The sequence below is a fragment of the Callospermophilus lateralis genome, chromosome 2 (assembly GCF_048772815.1).
Source record: "Callospermophilus lateralis isolate mCalLat2 chromosome 2, mCalLat2.hap1, whole genome shotgun sequence".
NCBI classification, from domain to species: domain Eukaryota; kingdom Metazoa; phylum Chordata; class Mammalia; order Rodentia; family Sciuridae; genus Callospermophilus; species Callospermophilus lateralis.
Genome location: NC_135306.1, coordinates 51,748,267 through 51,772,812, shown reverse-complemented (window position 1 = coordinate 51,772,812; position 24,546 = coordinate 51,748,267). Strand labels below are relative to the sequence as shown.

The following is a 24,546-nucleotide window of genomic DNA, read 5'->3' as shown; positions in this document are numbered from 1 at the left end:
TCAAGGATCCCTGATGAAAGACATTTTTTAAGGCCAAGAAACCTATGTACTAGGTGTAGTTTACAATGAAGAAAATGCAAAACTATAATAAACAAGCAAACAAAAATTACTCATTCTTCCATCTCCCCACATTTCTTCATAGAAAAATATGCTTTGATTGTTCTGGCAGCATCCTCTTTAGAATAGTTGTGACTGATAACAGAAATGACCTACTTCTCTTTTAACTTAACTGATTGAATAAATTCTTCCCAAGACTTCTGAGATAAAGTCAAAGGGCATAGGTTGAACCTCAAGGAAGATTTGCCACATATTAATAGTAGTAGTCATATGAAATGACTAAAGATTCTGTCCTATCCACCAAAAGCAATTGATTTCTTGCTTTCCTCCAAGAGAAATGGGACTTTATTTTTTATTGACTTATGGTCACTTTTCAGAGAAGATAGGTTCAAATTATGATCAGTGAATCTATCTTATGTAAAACAGCATTTAACAAAACAAAAAGTTTTTTTGTAAGGCAGGTCTCACTGATTATTACATGTTTATTCCTAATTCATTTTTCTGAAATTGTACTGATTGAGCTGATTTTCCTCAAGCTTCTGACAGTAATTAAATGGGATGTTTCCTCCTTCCTTCAATTCTAACACTACTTTCAGTCAGTGCAGACTTCCAGGTTAAGATTTCAGTTCCAAAAGACTTCTCTTACTTCAGATGCCCATTGGCAAACCCCAGATTTCCATTTCTGTTTTTCTGACCAGCCAACTTTAAGTTGGGGGTTCCCATAATCACTTCTGCAGATTTGATAATTTATTAGAGTGGCTTGGAAAAAGACTTTATTTACTACTAAACAGATTGTTATGTGGTATTTGACTTAGAAATAGCCAAATAGAAGAGATGTCTAGGGCAAGGTATGGAGGGAGGGACACAATTCTTCCATGCCTTTTATGAATTTGCCACCCTCCCAAGACCTAGATGTGTTTACCATTGAACACGTTGAAACCCATTGTTAGGTATTTTAATGGAGGTTCTGTTACCTAGGCATGATTGTTAAGTCATTGACCATTGATGATTGAATCCAATCTCCAACCCTTCTTCTTCCCTCTACAGAAATCTGACAGTGGGTCTAAAAATTCCAGCTTTCTGATCACATGATGAATTTCTCTGGCAACCACCCCCTATCCTGAAGTTATATAGGAATCCACCAAGAATTGTTTGATTAGCATGAATTCTGGTATGGTTGAAAGGAGCTTTTCATGAATAATAAAAGATGCTCCTTTGATCAATCAGGAAATTCTAAAGGTTTTAGAAGCTCTGCTTCAGGAACTCTAGGCAAAATCAAACATACATAGTTTTATTGTATTATAAGTACTTCTATACTAAAACTGCTATTTTGCTTTTCTTAAAAATGAAATAGCATTATTCTTTGGGAAATTGTTCATACACAAATTAATACTTATTTTCTGGTCTCACAAATTGGTATACTAGCTAATAGACTTTTAAGAAAGTATGTGTAGGAAGCATCATATCAAGATCAGGAAAAAATTATGCTAATAGGTTTTTAAAATAATGTGTTAATATAGTTAAAAGAATCTGAATGGAGAATAAGCAGTTAAAATTTGCAGAGGAATTTAGTTATTTAATGTAGTGACGGGGCTCAGAAAATAGTATCTCAAAGTATGATGTTTTGTCATGCCAAGCACTTTGAATAAAGGAAAATTGGAAGGCCTTCGAAGCAGTCTTAGAATCAAGGTCTCTTTAACTTTCCTTGTTTCTGTTACCCTAGCTCAGGGAGAAGCTCTTTCTGAAGTTCCCTATTGGACTAAAGGGAAATTTTCCAAAAGAAAAGCACTTGTCTTGGACTCCCTTTCTAAATCTCATTAACCACAAAGACTAACTCACAGAAAAGAAGACTAAAAGGTGTCCACTGTTTTGTACCAAAGACATCATTTATTACTCTGATGATTATCATGTGAAAGAGTATTTATCTGCATGATAAGACAATTATTATTGTTAGTGCAGTTCAACCCCTCACTTTGTCCAAGTCTATTGTCTATTCTTCAGGCCCATTTACCTTTCCTAAAAAATCATTTACTTAGCTCTTTAATTTTTTTTAATATCTTCTTCCATTTCCTTCTCCCCTAGTGAGACAGTATTGAAGCTTCAACAAGCTACCCTTTCTTTTAGTTTTCATATTTTGTTCCTGTACCCATGTGTGCATTAGCAACATGGTGTACCTTTTGACCTGTGAATCTATTGTCAGTTTATGTCAACAGAATTAAAGACTCAAACCTTCAGAGGGAGTGGAAGAAGTTCTCTTGACTCCTATAGTAAGCCAAGAGTATTAAAATAGGAATATAGAAAATAGAATAAGTTTAAACTATACATATTAAAAGTTAAAAAGATGGAGGGAGAAGAAACACCTAAGAAATATTACAAATCAATATGAATTTTTATAGTAGATTTAAATATTTACAACTAAAATCTTAAAAATAAACCTCCTGTGAAGTGAGATCACACTAACACCCATTGTCTTAAAAAAAAAGAAACTATATGTTTACAGCTATGTTCTCTTAGTTCATTTCCCAAATTCCAAGATCTTTGAAAATAAGACAATGAAGACAAGAGAATTGGTTCCTTATTTCTTTCTATGCCCTGGGCCTAACTGCTTGAATGTTCTTTATAAAACCTTTGAAGGCAAAAACAAAACAACTTTTCAACAGTAAACCTCAGGTGAATACATTTATCCAGTTTATCAGGGGGTCTTACATATACCTGGGGCAAAAAAGCATCAGAGAATTTTATTTAATCAATTTTTAGCATTTATTTTTATTAGCGTTATTTAGCCATTGTTAGCACTCTATGCTCTTTGACTATAGAACTTATTTTTAAGAGTAAATATTTCACTCAGAACTGTAACATATTTAAATGACTAGAACAGATGAGTTGTATTTGCATATTATTTATTTATTTTTTAAAGAGTATTTTAAATGAATTCAGTACCATGTTGTTAAGGGACTAGTAAAAGAAACTTGGGAATGGATAGATTATTATCAAGGTAAAGGTACTTATTCCCCAGATAGCAAATTCTACCTATTCTAGCTTTTATTATCCTTAGGATAGTGTTCTATTTATTTCATGAGTACAGAAGTTTTAATTGGGTATGTCATGTTTCAAAGACAAAAGAAATGCCTAATTCACTCTAACAAACTTGTTAGTCACTGTTTATACCAAGAGGATTTCTACTCTACAGAGAATAATATTGTTTTCTTTTTCCTTTGTTGATTAATCAAAGTTTTACACTGACCTACAGTAGTCAAACATACTTTAAAGCAAAATCATCTCAAGCGAACATGCAGATATGTATCCTTTTTCAGCTTTTGTGTATTCTTTTGTGCCCCTTTTTTGTTCTTTAAGAAATGTTATATTTCAAGAATAATACATTAAGAATATATTCAATTTGTGACTACATTTTATCTGATAAGAAAAATGTTACAGGTTTTAGTAAATTTCACTTTTTAGTAATATTAACAGAAAATTTATCATTTTTTTCCTATGAAGTTGTTTAGTTACTTGCGTATTTTTGCTTAGTTCAAAAGGTTTTTGGTAGTTAGTTGCATAACCAGCATGGAAATGACTTGTAGAAGCAACTTAATATATATACTTAGGTTTCTGTTTATTTTGAAGTCATAGTTTTTCTGGAAACATGATTTTTATGATTTACCCTGCCAAACTCATGGATCCTTCACTTGAACAAAAGGTTTTAGTAGGGGTGTTACAGTTTCAGTCCACCTTAATTCTGTTACTGTTTGCTTTGTTCAGCAATCACTCTGATCCTCCTGGCAGGGAACAAGATTCAGAGAACAAAACTAGTAGTGACTGTGTAGATAAAAAGGCAATGAATTCTGCTTTTAAGGCAAAGGGGGAATAGTCTACAAAAGAATGAAAATGGGAATAAAAGTATAGCATTGTTAACCTGCAGATCTATTGTACTTTTGAAAATCTTAACACTACAGAAAAAAAAAAAAAAAGCGACACTACAAAGACATATAATTATGTGACTGAAAATCTTGAAAAAGATCACTATTTAGTTACTGGCCAAATACTTAACAAAAAATATATTTGATTATTCATAATTGAAAAACCACAGAACAGTTTTTCTTAAAATGATAGGACAGTGTTTCTGCAATGTACAAGCACCATAATATATTATTTATTCTCGTACAGAACAAGTCTTTAGATACAGTGAAGATGATGGGGTCAAGAAGAGTACTCCAGAGAAGAATGGGAAAGAAATATCGGAGCAGACATTACAGAAGGTAGTCTAATCTTTAAGATATTGAGCTGAACAAGTTAAATCTGAATTTTAACATAAAGGATTATATTTTAAAACGAAGGCTCATGAACTTAAACCTTGTGTGAATTCTTAATTTAAATTCATAATTCAAAATCATTGGCTTGCCAAAATGGGGTAAAAAAAAATCAATGTTAGTGATATAAATGTGTAAACACTATGCTTCCATTGACATAGACTAAAATATTTTCAAAGATAAAATGGAGAGTGTTGAAAACAGTTGAAGTTAACAGAATTTTGATGATATGTGCTTATTAGTTGTAACTGAGCAGTTTAAGTTTAAAATGGGTCATGATGAGACTCTGTGCTACTTTACAACAAACGTACAGATTTACAATATTTGGACCAAAAAATGGAGCATAATTAGAGCTCTTACACTTCCAGTATATTTACCATTTTGTACTTGAAAATATGCATAGTTTATCCCATTTTATATAAAAATTTGCCATATGATTTAGTACAGCTTTTTATTTAGTAAGACTGTTGTCAACCCTGTAGTCAAAATACAGCTTGCCTTTCATTGATGATAAAATGCTGTTTTAAAATCTTAACATTTAGCTTGGTGCCGGGGGTGCATGCCTGTAATCCCAGTGACTTGGGAGGCTGAGGCAGGAGGATTGCAGCAAGTTAAAAGCCAGCTTCAGCAAAAGCAAGGCACTAAGAATTCGGTCAGACCCTGTCTCTAAATAAAATATAAAAAAAGGTCTAGGGATGTGGCTTAGTGGTCAAGTGCCCCTGAGTTCAATCCCCTATGCCTCCCCCCAAATAAATAAATCTTAACATTTAGCTTTATAATGTTATACTTAGTCAAATTTTTTTCTATAAATACATTATTATCAAATTCAAAGAGATGGGCTCAATTGTATTAACATTTTTGAGTATTATTATTAAAATGATCTTTAAATTATTTAGTCTTGTAATTGACTCTCATTTGACAACACTGGATTGATTTTATGTTTTATAAATCTTTAATACTTACATTACACTGGAAATGAACATGTATGTAAATAAAAAATTTAATATAGATACTTATTTTTGTTGTATCTGTGAATTGACTTGTAGGAAATCTAGTGATTTATACAGATGATGTGATTCCTTGTACATTTAACACTTGGTATATAGTCAGATAACAAAGGATGTCATCTCATTGTTTCTGAATGGCACATATCGGATTAACTCTAAACTTCTCTAGAAATCTTTACCATAATTGATTTTAGGACTGTCAGCAAAAGAGCCTCTACAAAAGAGTTCAATGTAGATAAACTTCCTATTTTCCTGTTGCTCTATTTTACTTGGCCACTGGCCTAGAAGAAATCAGCACTCCAGGTGCTGAATGCCCCTCTACTAGTTTTTCACAAACATTTATCCAATATAGTAGTTTGTAGAAGTGTGTTTGCAAATGCAAATGTGATTTTAAAAAGACAAATCTTTTAACAAGGCCTCTGGCCTTGAGCTGGAACCTCACTGAGATGTCTAAGTTTCTAAGAGAAGTTACCAATTGGGCTCCATGGTAACAGCTGCAGGGGGTGGGGGTGGTGGGGGAGACCGAAGTTCTCCCTTCTCAGGCACTGTCCTTGAAGGGTTAACTTGCCCAAAACAGTGAAAGAAAAAGCTGCTTATGTGTGAACTTCTGCAGATTGTGAACTTCTGAGCCCCTCCTCTTACATGTTGGGTATAAAGTTCTGAAACTGCCTGAACTCTGGATTCAGGGGATTAATTGATTACAGTGAAAGCTGTACCCAAACCTGGCTACAGCCAAATAAAACTGATTCCTGCTATCTTCTGTGCCCTGCTTCCTCTATCCCCTACAACAAACATAGTAACTGAAAACAAGAAATGTTCATGTTCATTTATCTTAAAGTAAAAGGAATAACTGAAATTATCTGTACTACTAAGCCAAGATTTCATATAGTTTATGCTTGTTTCAAAACAATATTTTTGTTTGCCAGGTTTTGTATAATTTTTGTTTCTATGAATATGTAATGTTACTGTTTATTGCTCTGGAATAAAAATCCAATAGTAATCTATTATTTCATTCTAACTACCATAAATGACCCATAGATCCAGAATCTACTTTAAGACCTAGAAAATCAAGAGAAATTATTTTCATTGGAGTGTGTGTCAAATTAAGATACTAATTTGCCACTTTTGTTTTATTAACCTAATGTAGTTGTATTGGTTATGCTTTAATTCCTCCTGGCGGAATATCTTTATTTTAAAAGGATATATATGAAACTTATTCAAAATTGATTTAAAAGACAGTAGCAAGATGCAAACAATATTTGTATATATTAGAAATGAAGTAGATAAGCATATTACTTTTATTTTTTTAATATTTTTTTATTTTTTATAATTTTAATTAGTTATACATGATAGCAGAATGCACTTTGATATATCATACATAGATGGGGTATAATTTCTCATTTTTCTGAGTGTACATATTACAGAATCATATTGGTCATGTAGTCGCATATATACATAAAGTATTAGCATTTCATAATGTTATTGACTGAAATATGTCCTCTGGAAATTTACATGTCAAAGTTCTAATCTCATATCAGAATTGGAGAGAGTCTTTAACAAGATAAATAAGTTATAATAAGGTTATTAGCTTAGGTCCTTAATTCAGTATACTGGTATCCTTATAAAAAAGGAATTAGGACAAAAAACAGAGTGAAAACCTTGTGACACAGGAAAGATTGCTACTTACAGTGAAATGAGCAGAACCTCAGAAGAAATTAACCTTGCTGATTCCTTGTTCTCTGTCTTTTAAACTTCAGAACTAAGACAAAATAAATTTCTGTTTAAGCTGCTCACTCTATGGTACTTTGTTATAGCACACTTATAAAACTAATGTACATACTTTACAATGACAGGTGTTTTATTTCAGTTGTGAAAAGAATTAACTCTTTGATACATATTATTTTAGATGTTTAGTACTGAGATAAAGTAGGGGCTTGAACTGATTTAAAACACAATCCAAATGCCTTTCACAATTCCTCAGATTTTCATTCTTAAAGTAATTTTAACAGTTCTTGAGAGGTGCCTTGAATAATACCTTAATAGATACCATGGATTTTCTCTCTTCAAAATCTTTAGAAGTAGTGTCTTTGTTATCTGTCCTCTACTTTAAACTTAAAGTCAAATAATTTTGAACAGTTCTTATGACTAAACTAGATTCACATTTGGTTGTTAACAGACTATAAACCACAGACCTTTTTAGTTAGTATGTGTAAGGGCAGAGAGATGTAACACTTGTACAACAAAGGTTAGGTTAAGGGAAAAGCATAAATTTATTTAATCAAAGTTTTAGGTGATGTGCAAGGATTCAGAAATGAAGACCTAAAGAACCAGGGAAAAATCTTTTTTTGGGGGGGGGCGGGGGACAGTACTGGATTTGAACGCAGGGCCTCTCACATGATAGGCAAGCGCTGTACCACTGAGCTCCATCCCCAAAACTATCCATTTTTATGCTTAGATTCTATGAATCATGGAAGGCTGTGTTGAAAAGAATTGGGGAGAAGTATATGACCCAATAACAGACAAAGGGGGAGAACCCAGAAAAGCCTGGCCTCTCTGTGTAATATTCCCCGCCACCCCGCCCAAGGCATGGGGCAGGTGAAAAGAGTAGGTAGAGAGTAACCTTTCTTTGTATTATGATGTTTTTAGGGAGAGAGGAGTTGGAGTTTCAATGAAATTTTGGTTATCATGCGGTAGGGAAACATAAGGGCAGTAGGTCAAAGAGACCTTTCTTCTGAGGCCCTTCCAATGCCCTTTAGTTCAAAGTACTCAGCTTGCCAAAGTACCATTCTTTGGGGTATTGTGTACTGAGCCCTAACATATGTAAAATTTTCCTGAATTGTACCCAAACTTAAATAGATATTAATCAAAAGGAAAATAAAAATCCTCTAATTTCTAGAATTGAAATCTCAAATTTAAGGTATTTACTTATTATATTTGTTTATGTTTTACTTTAATCAAAACTATAAAGTTTATTTAATGGCTAATCAACATACTTAGAATAAGTAATTATATTTTAGCTCAATAAATTTTAATAGGCAGCTGTTAAGATAATAATAATAGAAACAATAATGATGATAATTGTTTAGAACTTGTTGTTTTCCAGAATTTTTATGATCATGTTTAATACTCATAATAAGCCTGCATAGTAGACATTACTAGTCCTGTCTTTCAGATGAGGAAACTAAAGGTAAAATGGGTTAATTGTGTTATCAGCTAAATCATCCAGAGCTGGAAATGCGATACAGACCTGACTCAAAATTCTGTTCCTTCTAATTCACACTGATTCTTATTTATACTTTTATACTAACAGTTTCCAAAGTCAGTGTTTTAAGTGCAGCTGATTGTTTGTACAAAATAGTGGTTTTTAAAAATAGAATTCATTCTATGTACCCTATCGTGGACATGCTAAAATATTTTAAAAAGTATTTATGGAAGTATATTTTTTGGGGTAGTTTTTAAAGCCCCAAAAAGGAAGTTTGGAGAGAGTAAAAGGAAGTTGGAGAGAGTAAAAAGGTAATATTCTTGTTTGTCTGAAGCATATTTAAAGGAAGTTGGAGAGAGTAAAAAGGTAATATTCTTGTTTGTCTGAAGCATATTTTATTAAAGTGGGAATAAAAATTGAAGATAGAGTGATTTGGAAGAAGTAACAAGGATTCAGCCAGAGTTTATATTTTCTTGAACACTATGTTTTTTTGTCACACTTATCTGCTCTCCAATAGAGTAATTGCATTGAGAAGGAACAACATAATCTCTCTCATAGAAATACCAAAGATATGTAATAGTCTGGTATAACCTCTACTCTCAGTCAAGAAAAGGTTTAATAAGGGCCATATCATACTGTGGAATGAAGGGACTAAAATTAGATGAGATTCTTCTTAATTTGTTTGTAAATACCCCATGCTCCAGAGTAGGATAGCTAGTCAATAAATGACTGTTCAAATTATTTGAAGCTAGTTGAACTCACAATAAAAATAGGGGGGAATAGCAGGATGGATAAATCAAAGATGACCTGAGACTTGTGTTTGGAAAACAATTTTATATATTTACCATTATAGAATTCACTAAACTAGGAAATGTTAAGAATATGTACAAGTTTTATCTTATATATTCCTTTTTATTCCGGGGTGGACTTAGGTATGCTCTACCACAGGGCTACATCCCTAGTGCTTTTTAAACATTTTTATTTTTATTTTGAGACAGGTTTGCACTAAATTGTCAAGGATGGCCTTGAATTTGCAATCCTTCTGTTTTAGCCTCCCAAGTAACTGGGATTACAGGCATGTCCCAACACACCTGGCTATCTTGTACATTTCTGGAATATTGTTAATTCACATCATTCATTGTTGTCTTAGTCCCTTCAAGCTGCTATAACTAAATACCAATAAACTGAGTAGTTTAAAAACAATGGAAATTTATTCACACAGTTCTGGAGTCTTGGAAGTCCAAGATTAAGGTGTCCACAGATTCCATGTATTCTTTCTGTTGGTGCTTTCTAGCTATTTCCTAACATGATAGAAGAAGCAAGTTAGCCCTCTAGGGTCTTTTATAAGGTTACTAATCCCACTCATGAGGGTCCTGCCCTTATTCCAAATTAGGTTTTAACATAATTCTGGAGGGATCAAGTATTCAAACTATCAAAGTTATCAAAAATGCTTCTCCCAGACAGACAGACACACACACACACACACACACACACACACACACACACACTGTAGAGAGGGAAAACATTATTTCCACAGATTTTTTTTAAATAAATATGAGTATGTGTAGTTTTTTAATCATTTAGATTTCTTGCTTGTCTTCAATTCTTTTCTGGCTTAATTGTTTGTTCCTTTTCCATATATATTTAAGTAACTCTTCTTAGATGGCTTATAGGATAGTGGAAGGGGGCACAAAATCCTGAATGTGAGTTCCAGTTCAAAGTAGAAAATGTTTACCTCTATATGTAATTAAAGTTTTCAGATTCTCTCTTTGCTGTCTGTTTTCTACTCTGGAAAGATAATCAATGGCTCTATTTACTTCGTGTGTTTAAGATGATAAGGAGAGATCATATTTATGAAACTGTTTTACAAATAGTAAAATATACTTTATAGGTAAGTTTTCCCACATAATCACCACTGCATTATGTATATATCCAAGTATTCTATGCATCCTGTACCAAAGACAGTTTAGTAATAAATGATTTTGATGTACCATTTTTTTAAAAGCTTCACGTAATGGTCATACCCCACTTTTTTTTTTTTAATTCGACATAAAATGTTCAGTGATTTTGCAGTGCAATATGGTAGTAGGGCTTGTTATTTATTTTTCAAGATCTTAATCTAAGTCAACTTCTCCATGAAATTTATATACTCTTAAATCAAAATTAATTATTTTTTCCTTGATGCTCAGAGTTATGGCATTTAGATTATATCCTTTATTAGGTTTAGGTATGCAAATTGTAGTTTTTGAAATTCTTTAAGGTCAGGAAGTGTATTTAAGACTATTGCCATGTCTTAAAACATGAACCATATTTATTGAAATAAATGGAAAAATTTATTGACATGCAGCCTTGAAATCACTATAATTTTAACTTGTTAGACTTTTTTGGTGTTTTTTTTTTTTTTTTTTTTTTTTGTATCACGGGCCACAGTAGGCCACATGACTACTATAAATACATTTTTTCTGATTTGGAAAAACAACAGCTGTGATAGGCTGCTTTGTATTTAGTCATCACTTTTTCATATGATAAATGTTATTTACTGATAGAGTTTCTTCATATATTTGTTTTAATACTGTGTATAAATTGTTTTACTCTGAAAATATTTTTTTTCATAATATATACTCAAAGCGTTTATGGTCTTAGAAAACTCTGCAGTTTATTAGCATACTTAGTTCTGTGTCACTTTGTATAGAATGTTAACTTCTTTTACCATCTGTCCTATATTCAACAGATGTATTATTGCATTTTTGAATGTATTCATCTATACCACCTTAGAATTATTTAGAAATTAAGTACCTTAGATTTATTTTATCCTTGTGCTCAATGTAATTTTTCTTTCATTAGTTAGAAATGAGAATAAAAATACAGTAATTATTTTTTTTATTTAAAAAGGTAAATTAAACTCTTTTGTTTAGGTCATTGAGTTGGAAAATCGGCTAAAATCTTTTGAGAAAAGGTCAAGAAAATTAAAAGAAGGGAATAAAAAATTAATGAAAGAAAATTATTTCCTGAAATCTCACTTAAAACATCATCAAGAAGATGCGGAGACCAGAGAAAAAGAGCTAGAAGAGCTACGAAAGAAAAGTGAAGATGTTGAAAAAGACAAAACTGAACTTCAAGGAAAAATCAGTGAGCTACAGAGAGAAGTCACCTCCCTAAGGAAACAAGTGGCAGAAGCTAATGCATTGAGAAAAGAAAATGAAGGGTTGATGAAATTGCACCATTCAGCAGACAAAGCTGGATTAGAGATGGCCACCACAGAAGGGAGATCTGGACAGTATGATTGTAAGACAACCACGACCAAGGTTAAATTTAAAGCTGCCAAGAAAAAGTGCTCTGTGGGTCGTCACCACACTGTTCTCAATCACTCCATCAAGGTTATGAGCAATGTGTTTGAGAACCTCAGCAAGGACGGCTGGGAGGATGTGAGTGAAAGCAGGTAAGGCTCTCATTAACTTAGCTCTGTGGTGGGGACACCGTGCATATGTAAAGCACTGGCAAATGGAGATTGAATTTCAACTACTGTCGATTTGGTATTCAGAAAAAATACTGTCAGATCCTTTGAAATATCTTGGGAGGTCTTGTTCTGAGCTTATTGACTGAAATTTGCATGCAAAATTAGCCACAACTGCATGAGTATTTGAATAGGTGCCAGGAAACCCAAAAGAAGGCAATGCTTGATTTCTTCCAGTGATGCTATTTTCATGCAGTCATGAGGCTTGAAATTGACAGTTTGGCAGGTTGATTTAATTTGCTGGCCCTTTGCATATTCACCACTGACAGCTAAGGATTCCCAGGCAAGCCTACTAAGTCAGTTTAGTTATCTTGTGACATGCCAACCTGGGAGGAGAAACATTTCCCCCCCCTAATTTAGTTAGATAAATTTTGAATGACCCATTTCAGCTTGTTACCAGATGTCTACAAGCTGTTTAACATCCTTTAAATTAAGAACCATCTTCACTAATTATTTTATGTATGTATTATGCAAAGTCATTGTACTAACTTTAATTGAATGGTCGTTAAATATTACTTCTTAAAAGTTACAAAAATTCCTACTCCTTAAATTTTTTAACCCTTAGTAAATAGCAATAGGAAAATACTAAAAATCTATATTATTTCTTTCTCTTATCCTTGGCTATACTTTTATATACACTTGAAGCACAAAGGCAGATCAATGAGACAATACCTCTTTTTTATACCAAGGCAATAGGGAAGTTCACTTTTGCCAGAATTGCTAACAAATTCTCCAATTTGCTATAGTTTAAAAATGCCTGTTTCATAATGGCATATATTTCCCCTTATTTTTCATAGTTTTTGTTTTGTTTTTAAATTTACAGCAGTGGTTCTAGTTTAGATTTGAAAAGACTGTGGATAGTTTTCTTAATCATAGACAACTGAAAAATTTTGAAACATATTTCCAAACTAGTATAAAGGCAAAATGGTATGATACCATACCTCATCCATAATAAGGGTTAGGGCTGACATTCCTATAATAAAAGACATATAAAAAAAGATAAAAACATAATAGTTTATTTAATCAGTTTTACATTATAAGATAGCCTTCAGACTGAAGACTCGAAGACTCATGTAAAACTCCATTTTTATGCTTAGATTAGATGAAGAGTAAATAGTTACATAGAGATGTGATTAGACTGAAGGTTATAGTCTAATATAATAAACCAAAGGGGAGTTACAAGGCAAGATTGGCATTCTTTCTTCCTTGGTGTAAGTTAGGACCCTTTTTGGAATGAGGGTCTTATGATCTATTACACACAAGGTAAGTGAGAGAATTTCTTTGCAGTTAGCTTTTCCACCTTTAGTTATTAAAGTGGACAAGGTTAAAGTAATATTTTTTAAGCTTTATGGTCTGCTTTGGGGAAAGGGTTTCTAGTTTCTGTCAACTGCCTCAGGGAAGAATAATTCTGGTCTGTGACTAATTGGGAGAATGAAGAGTCTGAGGAGGGTAGGAGAAGTTCAGAAAGACTTTGTTCTGAGTCTGCTTCTTGGTCTTCTATGCCCTTTAGTATTTAGGATGCCAAATTTCCATACTTTGGAATATTATTTTCTGAGCCCCAACGTTGTTTTATATTATAATCACCTGGAGGTCTCATAAAATTTCAAAGTTTATTCTACACTCCAAAGTAATTATGACTTTGGAGCTGGGATATGGGCCTCGGAATATTTTGAAATGTCCTATCTGATTCCAATGTGACAATTAGTTCGGGAACCCCTGTTTTAAATGCTCATAAAGTCAAACTCTTTGTCTTTAGTTAGGTTAAAACACTCAAAAAATTAAATTTTTGAAGTTAAAGCCAAGGATCAAATCTATATTCCCATTTTCTTAATATCTCTTTTCATGTTCTTCCATGTTATCAAAAGCTATTGGAGATAAAAATCCTACCTAACTTAAAACCCACTAATCATTTATTTGTATGTTCAAGGAAATTATACTTTTAGCTGCAAATTGTACTTTAGCCATGTCGTACTGCTACACCATTCATAATGTAACAATGCAGTTTACTTACGTGTGAACATGCTTGTGTTAATAATATATGAAAAATATACTTAGTTATAATTTCATCATATTAGTACATGTTTACAAAATCATATATTTTTAGAGATGCAGCACAGTATATTTGTTAAAATATTGAAATTTAGATTAAGTGTTACATTTCCCGCCTGACAGAACACTCTCAGGAATCATTCAGCTGCAAAGAATTCTCAGACAATTAGAAATCCTACAGTGGAACTCCAGGGACTTCAGAAGATTTTATTTTAATTTTTTGTAGAATAAAATATAAGAAAGTTGTTTGGTTACTGAGAAAAATGGAAGTTAACCATATTTATTATACAAATTTTATGTGTGTGTGTATGTATACACATATATACATATATAGTATACATTTAATACATAAATATATATATTTATGTACCTGTATATATAAGTACATTCTATAGTTCTCTATTGTTCTTCAACAAAGAATAACAGAGAAGATAACAGAAAAGCTCTCAGCCCTCACCTGTCTATAAGTAGGACGTAAATTTATGTAGATATTCCACCTCCCCTCTCTACCAGGATGGACAAAAATTAATCATTGGGGAGACTTTTAATCCTAATCATCCTGAGAATGGCTTCAGAATATCTACATACCAAACTTTACCAACTGGCACATATTGACCATTAATTTCTCACATACTTACCTGCCCACAGTTTTGCTACCTCTTGGGACTTTGTTCTTTTCTTTTGTCAAATCACTACTCTAAAAATTTATTGTTTGTTGAAGATGCAATGATAAGATGGAATTCTAAGATACCTCTTTGAGCTACTCACGCCTTGCTACTCCCATGCTGTTTCCATGTTGCAGGTGTGATACACATGTGACTGTGGTATTTCTGTGTTACATATGTGATACACATTGATGAAAGTGTTTGTTTTTCTCTTATTAATATGTCTTTTGTTATGGTGGCTCCAGTAGAGAACTTAGAAGCGTAGAAGGAAAACAATTATTTTTTTCATCCCTACAACTAAAATGTCTACATAAATTTTCTCTTACTAAATTCTTTACTTACTTGCCTTGTTACTTTCCCAAACATATCACAAACATTTGTGATTCTCTTTCTTTACCCTAACTTTCTGTCTTTTCCTGCCAATGTATTTTATTTTCATTCAAAATTATTTTAAAATACACTAATAATCTTTAACATTCTCTTTTATTTCTTGTGTAAGAAATAGCTCATGCCATTTAGATTCTTTCAGAGTTTTCAGCCTTAGTCTTAAAGTCTTTTTTATCTTTCTTCCATTATCAGCTTTTAAAAATAGATGTCTCCTGTTGGTGGAGTTCAGGACACCCTACTCAAAAATATAGCTGTAGGAATTTAAGAAATGTCAGGTGCTGGAAGAACTCTCCAATTTTCTTTCCTGAAACAAGCCATAAGATCCTATATTAGAGATACCCTTTATATCCCTGGTAGAAATGACCATCCTTATCTCCAAAGAAGAGGAATCTGAATGAAGAGGCCTTGCAAAAGTGTTCCCCAATTTTTTACAGTTAGCTCATATTTCTTTATAAAGTGTCCTATGTCATGTAAAACTTACATCAAACAGATTAATATACTTTTATCTTATAAATCTGCCTTCTGTTAGACTTCTGTTAGATTCTCTGAGAATATTAGACAGGTAATCTCAACTATCTCTACTTATTTACAATAATTATAGCAATTAGGTACATAGAACCTTTAGCCACACTGTTCAAACCTTGGCTCTAATATCCTCACTTTGTAACTATAGTCACATTATTTGACCTGACTGTGACTCAGTTTTTTCATATATAAAACAGCATAATATAGAAACTTAGAGGAGACAAAGTTTATTTTGGCTCATGGTATTGAAGGTTCTGTCCATGGTGGGTTGACTTCATAACTCTGGGCCCAAGCATAATGGTAGAATGTCTCTGTGGAGGCAGGAAGCAATATTCAGGGAAAGCCAGAAAGGAATGAGAAGCATGAAGGGACCATAAGGACGATTCCGCCTTCTTAGACACATACGCTGTACCCAGTAACCCACCATATCCAACCATGTTCTGTTTTTCCATTCAAACTAGTATGGAACGATTAGGTTACAGCTTTCTCAATCCAATCATTTCACTCCCAAACATTCTTGCATTAACACAGGAACTTTGGGGGGGACTCTTCATATCCAAGCCATAATATTCCATCCCTGGCCCATAAAAGCTCATGTCCATCTTACAAAATGTGTTAGTCCACCTCCAAGAGTCCCATAGTCTTAACAGTTCCAGTGTTGCCCAAAAGTCCAAGTCCAAAGTCTCCAGTGAGATTCAAGGCAAGCTTTTGGCTATGGCCCCTGTGAAACTCAAAAGCAAGTTACAGATATTCAACATACAGGAGCACAGGATTAACATTCCCATTCCAAAAGAGAGGAAGAGAGGCATAGAAAGAAGGGATAGGACCAAATGTAATCAAAACCCAGTTAGACAAAGGTCCCATAACTTCACATATATCATCTAGGACACATGGCTGTGAGATATGCTCTCCAAAGGGCTTAGGCAGTCCCACCCCTTTGACCTTGCAGGTTGCAGTGCACCTAGGCTCTCATGTAGCCTGATTCTCCTCACAGCCAGCAGATTTAATTGATAGACAGTCCACATTACTGGCATATCTCAATTTCTGGGATATCTATTTGGGCTTTGACCTTACCTTCACATCTTCACACATCACTCTCTCAAATGCCAGCCTGCAGGGATTATAACCCTATTACACTTTACCTGGCCTTCCAATGCCGGGGTCCTGCCCTAGCGGGGTCCAGGGAGTCCTGAAGGATGAGTGGCGTCGGCGAAAAGATGAGACAGGAGTCGTTCCGTTCGAGCAATCTCCAGAGAGAGAGCTAATGCAGCTTTCTCTGGGTTATCTTTTATTACAGTTTTTCTCATCATTATAGATTCAGAATACGTCATTGATTATATAATTTAAAACTTTGCCAAGACATGACATTTCCTTAACCATGATTAGGGGTACAAAAAATGTAACATTAATTTACATTTTTCCAGGATATGTCCTTCAGTTATATAATTATTAAAAGTACAGAATCATTAATAAAATACGTCACTAATTTACATTTTTCAGATTTTCCCAAGATTTACTATTTTTCCCAAGATATGTTATTTTCTTATTAACTAATGCCAAACTACGTAACCAGACTCTAAGTCTCCTAACCAATCATTAACCTAAAGTACACTTGTACTTTATTTCTAATCTAAAATTCCCATCTAAAAAAGTCCCTTTAAATCTTATATTTAAAATATCCTAAAGTTTATGAATCATTCTTAAAACATATCAGAAACTTATACAACTAAAAACTTAAGAATTTCTAAACTTAAGAATCTAAATAAAATAATATTTCTAACATTATTCTAAAACTGTGTCTTATAAAGCTATTTTAATTAATTCCTAAATTTATTCTCATAAAACTGGTTGAGCTGCTTTCTCAAAGAGTTTCTTTGTTTCTCAGTCAAGGTGCACTAGTTCTCATATCTTTATAATCTTTCTCAATAGAAAGTAAGTTCTAAACATCAATCCACTTTCCACCAATATTAACTATGCTCATCATATATCCCTATGTAAAGTAAGAAAGAGTTTATAAAAAGAGAAGAATATATCTTTATATGTTTTAACTTTCCTAAATGTAAAAATGAGACTACATGTGGTGAACTTTGTAAAATAAGCATACTGATTAGGTTTTCTAAGAGGCCGAAAATATGGGCTTGGGTTCTAGTTGATATAATCAATGTGGTGACTAAAATTCTCATGACCTTTCAAAGGATGATTGTTGTCCATTATCAGGTTTGTCCACAATGTACTGAGATAGAAGAACAGCCTTCTACTTTGTCCTTGATATGCTGAAGGGTAGTAGAACAGCCTCCAAGGCATGAACTACCTATTATGTTCTAGCCATCTGAAATTTAATTTGTTTGGCATTTAAAATATTCATGCCTCCTGTCAGAAACATAAGCATGAAAATGCAAAGTCCCAATTACATAAAAAAGGGTCTCATGGTTTCGGTTGCCCACCAACCAGCGTGGCTTTGCCAGCATTTTCCTCACTGTGACCCTGTCAAGACAGTGGGAGAGCAGCTTTGCCAACACTTTTTCTCACTGTGACCCTGTCAAGACAGTGAGTGGGGGATCGCCTTCACCATTCCAAGGCTTCCTGTGAAATCTCAGTGAAAGCCTCCATGACCCCTTAATACAAGAATCTTGCATTCCTACAGAATCAGCACTATATGGTTGATGCCGAAATCTGTTCATACAATACCTGGGCCCATTGCATGGTGAAACATCTTCCTAGGCCCCCCTAAGTAAGTAGGATGCCTCAAAGGAATTTTTTTTTCTGCATCCATGAGCAATGGATGTAGTCTTGCAAGTTCCTGAAATTTCAGGAGGTGTTTGTGTCTGCAAAGTACTTAGCATCTCCTAAGGAGCGTATTCTTTTCAACAAGCATACCTTTGTTGGTCCCAGTTTTATAAATAATTCTGTGGACAAACTACAAGTTTTAAAATCTGTTAGCTTTGTTTTCTGCTCCTTATTTTCAAAGTCAACCTGGCTAAAAGCTGCTAGCAATATCCATACTACTGACTGCTATCTTTCCTTGAAATTTTATCTGCCATTACTTTTGAAATTCAGTCTCACACAAAGTCTCAGGACAGGGGCAAAATTCAGACAAGTTCTTTCCTAAAATATAATGTGAGTGGCCTAGTCCCAAGAGTCCTTAATTCCCTATGAAACCTTATGAAACACAGACAGCATTCTTTTTGGCATTCTAATCTTCTGAGCTCCCACAAGAATCACCCATTAAGCTCTGCTTACAACATTCTGAACTTTTCTACACTGCATTTCTAAACTTTTCTAAACTCTTCCCACAAATCATTTCCAAAGGCTTCTGAACCATACAGTCAGGTTAGTCCCCTCAGTGACCTCACTTCTCAGTACCAAAGTCTGTTTAAGTCAGCTTTGCATCACTGACAAAAATACATGAACAAACAACATGAGAAGAGAGAAAGTTTGTTTGCCTGAGCTCCACCATACCTAACCCATTTCAGATGCTATCTCTCTCTTCCTAACAAATGGTAATTCTATCCTACAGTTACTCTGATCAAAATCTTGGAATCATTCCTGATTCCAGTCGTTCTCTCATTCCTCACATTAATTCCTTTTCTAAAAATCCAGAATCCATCCACTTCTTATTATTTCTATAGCTGCATTATCATCTGCCTGGCTTACTTCAGAAAGTTTCCGTTTTCCCCACTTTCAACCTTGTCTTTAATCCATGTTTAGTGTGTTCTACCCACACTATACTTCTTGTTATATTTTACAAGCAGAAACTTCCACATCAGTGATTTTAGTTTGATGTATCTTCTGTGTGGAATACATTTCTCTAAATATCTACACAATTAACTACTCTTAAGTCTTTCCTACAATGTTACTAGTGGCCAATTCATTTCAAATTGCAGCCTTGTCACATTTTACCTCCTGTACTCTGGATTTATTCCTCTTACTTGCTCATTTTTTCCCAGCCACATTTATTATCTTATAATGTGCTCTATGATATTTCAAATTTATTGTGTTTATTGTTTCCTCTGTGACAAATTATAGAATTTGTTCATCAGTATGTTTCACATGCATGAAAGATTGTAGTCATTCAGTAAATATTTTTTGAAAATGAATAAGTGAAAATTTATACAGAAAGAGAAGCATTATGCCCCATCTCCAGCTCACCCTCCACCAAGGGTATTTTCATTTAGCTTTTAAAGTTTCTTAAAAGTGTCTATTGTTAAATATTTTGAATTTCTGCTAAATTTGGATAAAAATAAAAAGAGAATATAATACAAAAGAGATCAACAATAATAATAGAATGCCTAAGCATATGGATTCTTCTGTTCTAATCCAGACATACTTAATTTCAGCATATTGAAATAACTTGTACAGTTGACCAATTTCTGTTGAGTTTTTAAAAGGGGAACACAAATGGTTAAAGAGTATGGAAGTCAGATAAGTATGGTTCTAATATTCAAAAACAGGAAGAAGGAGAATTATATTGTTGGTAGTTTTGGCAATAAATCCTACATAAAGTGCTAGGATATAATAAAAGGTCAATGTGTGAATGTTTCATGAAAGCAGCAGTGATTTCTTGGTCCCAGCATGGGTACTTAATGCAGATTTTTAGCAGACTAACCTGTATCTTCTTAACATGATTAAACTAAATACAGTATATCTGAATCCAACAAAGCATGTTTATCAAGTTTGCTAATAGTATGACATTGAAAGCAGAAGAAAATACCTTGCAGTATAGAATCGAGATCCCCAAAGATCTTAGTAAACAGGAATATATAATTATACAAAACATTCCAGGGTAGTTTACTTGGAAAATGCAATTCTTCCACTACCTAAATGAAGAAACACGTGATTTTGAAAGTAATTCTGTAGAAATATTTTAGAAGGTTTTGTTAAATCTAGTGTGAGTCTATTTGAAATGTACATGTCAGAAAAACTTAAACATAGTTTGAATTTGCATCTACCAGAAGTTCTGTAAGTATCTCTGATAGTGTACAGTACTTAGAATATTAAATCCTGGACACAATGCTTCATAAGGTTAGCCTGGAGCACATTCAAAAATGATGAGGATGGTAAAGCATCTCTAAAGCATATGAATTAGGAACATTAGAAGAAGCTAGGAATGTTTTACTTTAAGATGTCTCAAACAACAAGTAACAATATCATAATAGTTAAAAGATCATCTATTTGTAAAAGAGACTTAAATGTTGCATTCAATGTCAAAACTTCTAATTTCCCTTGATTAATTTTTTCCTCTTTATCATATCACTGTTAGCATACTAATATTTTATTTATTCCTCTTATTGGTTTCCTCTTATTGGTTCCCCCCAGTCCTTACTGTGATAAAAGTTACATGAAGGAAGAGATTTTTGTTTTCTGCTTATTTGCTTACTGCTTTAATCCCATATGCTTAAAAGAGTACCTGGCCCATAGTTAGTATTTGACAAGTATTTTATTGAATAATGAATAGCCATAAGGAATGAAATTGGAATTGACAAGTGAAAGCCTAAGAGATTAACATTTTATCACAGATAAATAAAAAACTTCTGTTAGAAAAACTAAACCAGCCAGGCATGGTGGCACACACCTGTAATCCCAGCAACTCAGAAAGCTTAGGCAAGAGGATAGCAAGTTCAAGATGACCTTCAGCAATTTAGCAAGACCCTGAGCAACTTATTGAGGTTCTCAAAAAATTTTGTTTTAAAGGGCTGGGAATGTAACTCAATGATAAAGCACTCCTGGGTTCATTCCCCAGTAAACTTGCCCCACCTCCCCAGTTAAACTATTAAACTTTTTTGCTTGGCTCATTCTCTAAATCTGGAAATACTAAAGGATGTGTTTCCTAAATTAATATTTGTTAGAATGCTAAATATCTATTTTCTTGATGAGATCCTATAATTTTGTAAAACATATTTAAACCAATTTTCCTGTTAAACAGTGAGAACCAGTAAATGCTCAAATGAAACAGCTTTATATATAATCTATTTATAATATTATTTGTTTTTAAAAGAAGCAAAGCACATATAACAGATATTTTTGGGTTCTATCTTCCCATATTACTCCATTTTAAAAAAGCAGTGATTCTGAAACACAGACCTCTCAAAATTTGGGAACAATTATTGTGGAAACATCGCAGAAAATAAGTCCTATAGATGATGGAAGAGACCAGAAAGAAAGTGATCAAACAGAGGACATCCAAACACAAGGGAAGGAATTAGTACAAACAAATTCAAATATAGATGGCAAGACCCCAAAGGTATATGACACAATTTTGTTTAATATTCAATTTGTTGTTAATTTGATCTTATGCTTCATCAATAAGTTTTGCCAGTGATTAAATTTGAATCTTTAAAAATTTGTCTTCTTTGAAGTACACTATTCACTTTTGTATAATTTTCAATTTTATAACTATTTATAATATTTATATATAGTTATATAACTATATAATCACTTTTGTATAATTTTCAATTTCCTAGTTTTTTTCATATCTTGTATACATAAAAGTAAATACTATAAATAACTTGTAACTTATTTATATCTCAACCAAAAAATACTAATAAACTCATTATTGTTTTAGATTGTGTGAAATATATACCAAGTAAAGAAATGTCTACTTTTATATTAGCCTTTGTAATTATAAGGTCATTTAATCTAACTGTTACACCTGCTGATTGACTGATGATTATAGAGATTACCAGTTTGCTATGTATTAATTGATTGAGGATTTTCTTTAGTTGCAGCCATTATGGGCAGCTTAATTAATTTATAAATGAAAATAACTCATAATATCATTCATATAGTAAGAATGTATTAAGTATTTTGATTAGATCTATGCATATTATTGGTAGTCAGAAAATAAATTGACTAAATTATAGCAAGTATTTGGAAAATTTTAGATTCCCTCACTAGCCCTAAAATAATTAACTATACTTAATCACTTACCTTCTTTTCTTTATAATTTTAATTCTGTTAAAGTTGAGGTTAATTTCCTGTTTTTCAACTTTATGAAATCTAAATCGTCTTTCTTTCCTTCAGTATTTTGTAGTGTTAGTTCATTTTCATTGCTGTGGATAGTATTTCATTCTTCAAAGATACCACAGTTTATCCATTCTACTGTTAAAATTAGGTTTTTGTTAAGGAATTTACTCCTAATTTATCTTATTTATTAAAAATAAATAATTTTATTCATGCACTTCATAATTGAAATGTGAATTATAGAATTTTATTGTCCAGAACTCATATATATTTTTAAGTAAAGAGACATTGTACTTATTATGTTGGTTCATTTGACATTTTTATTGAATAATAACCCATTTTTTCTGAAACTTTCAAATTTAGGATATTTTTCATTATAATAATACAAAAAAAACAGCATTTCAGAAGAAGAATGGTAATATACCAAAAAGTTCACATACAGTAGTTCCTACCAGAGGTAAGAATACATGTGAAATTAACAGTATATCTTTTAAGATTTAATACGATTTTAAAGTATTATCAACAACATTATTTTTAATAGTTAACAGAGAAAAGTACAAAAATGTAACTGCCCAGAAATCAAGTACCAACATTATTTTATTACGAGAACGAATTATATCTTTGCGACAACAAAACAGTGTACTTCAGAATGCCAAAAAAACAGCAGAATTGTCTGTTAAAGAATATAAAGAAGTTAATGAAAAGCTCCTCCATCAACAGCAGATATCTGATCAGCGATTTCAAACAAGCAAACAAACAATAAAGGTAAAGAGAACTTTAAGATTGAACTATAACAGATGATTACAAAAATGATATTTTGTTTTACATGTTATTCATATTAGTGTTAGGCATTTGTCTGAGTTAAAAAAAAAATAGGTAGTAATCTAGAGTAGTTCATTACTATTATATTTATACTATAATTACTAGACCTCTTTAGTAAGGTCCATATTAAGGGATTAACTACAAGAGGGAGGGAACTCCAAATCACAAAGTCTCTTAACTAGCATTTCTTTCCTGCTTAGGTTCTTTTTCCCTCTTTTAAACTTTTTAAAATATTTTCTATTATGTTATTACTTAGTTTTGAAAAGCAGTCTTCATAAATGCATTTAACTTACCCTTTTACTCATGCCTAAAATTTTGATTTATGATTATAAATTAGATTATTAAGCTTGTATATTCTTCAGTCACTCTTGCAAATACTAGGATAAAATGTGAAGGTTTAATGTAATTATATATCTTAATGTGTCCAATAACCTGTCTGTGTTTCTTTTACTCAGGTGAAATTTTTTTTGGCTTAATATTTAGGCACATTACACCTTTATCCTAATTATCATAAATTACTCTTTATGCAAGTAAAAAAGAAAAGACTGTTCCTTGGTTCTACATTCTTAAAGATACTTACTTATATGTGAAATGATTTGTTGGAAATTTGTTATTTTACACAGAAAATATAATTTTATCATATTAAAAAGTAATTTTAAATAACAATCACATAATTTAAAATTCTAGTTAAATTTTCTAATATCTAGTGCTTTGATTCAAACAATACTTACACATTTTTTAATTATAAATGACTACTGTTATACTAGAAGTACTAATTAGAATTACATTGTGACTTCATTTCCAGGGTAGCCTTATACCCACACTTTACCTGTATTCCAAAATTACACTAAAAGTTTGAGGACCTCACAGGTTTGGCCCTTGGAAATTCTCAAGTGGGACATCAGATATAAATGAGCTCTGTGTTAAAAATTTAGAGACAGTCACTGGTACTACAAACATGGTGTTGGGAAACAGAGTTCTCAAAATGATTTGATGAACCTGTATTTATTTTACCTGGTGGTTTTTTTTCTTTCTCTCTTTAGTTTAATTT

The 24,546-nt window shown here is 32.6% G+C and overlaps 1 protein-coding gene across 4 annotated transcripts in view; it reads left to right on the top strand.

The window, feature by feature from the left end:
• Positions 1-24,546, top strand: part of Cntln (centlein) — a 327,261-nt gene that overhangs the window by 216,087 nt on the left and 86,628 nt on the right. For 2 of the 4 annotated variants that reach the window (XM_076843416.2, XM_076843414.2), the window contains exons 14-18: positions 4,222-4,313; positions 11,489-12,012; positions 21,774-21,954; positions 23,037-23,130; positions 23,215-23,438. In XM_076843416.2, the coding sequence (XP_076699531.1) occupies positions 4,222-4,313; positions 11,489-12,012; positions 21,774-21,954; positions 23,037-23,130; positions 23,215-23,438 (1,115 nt within the window). Of the gene's footprint in view, positions 1-4,221; positions 4,314-11,488; positions 12,013-21,773; positions 21,955-23,036; positions 23,131-23,214; positions 23,439-24,546 lie in introns of those variants that run through there. The other 2 variants (XM_076843415.2, XM_076843417.1) reach the window with 2 other exon arrangements.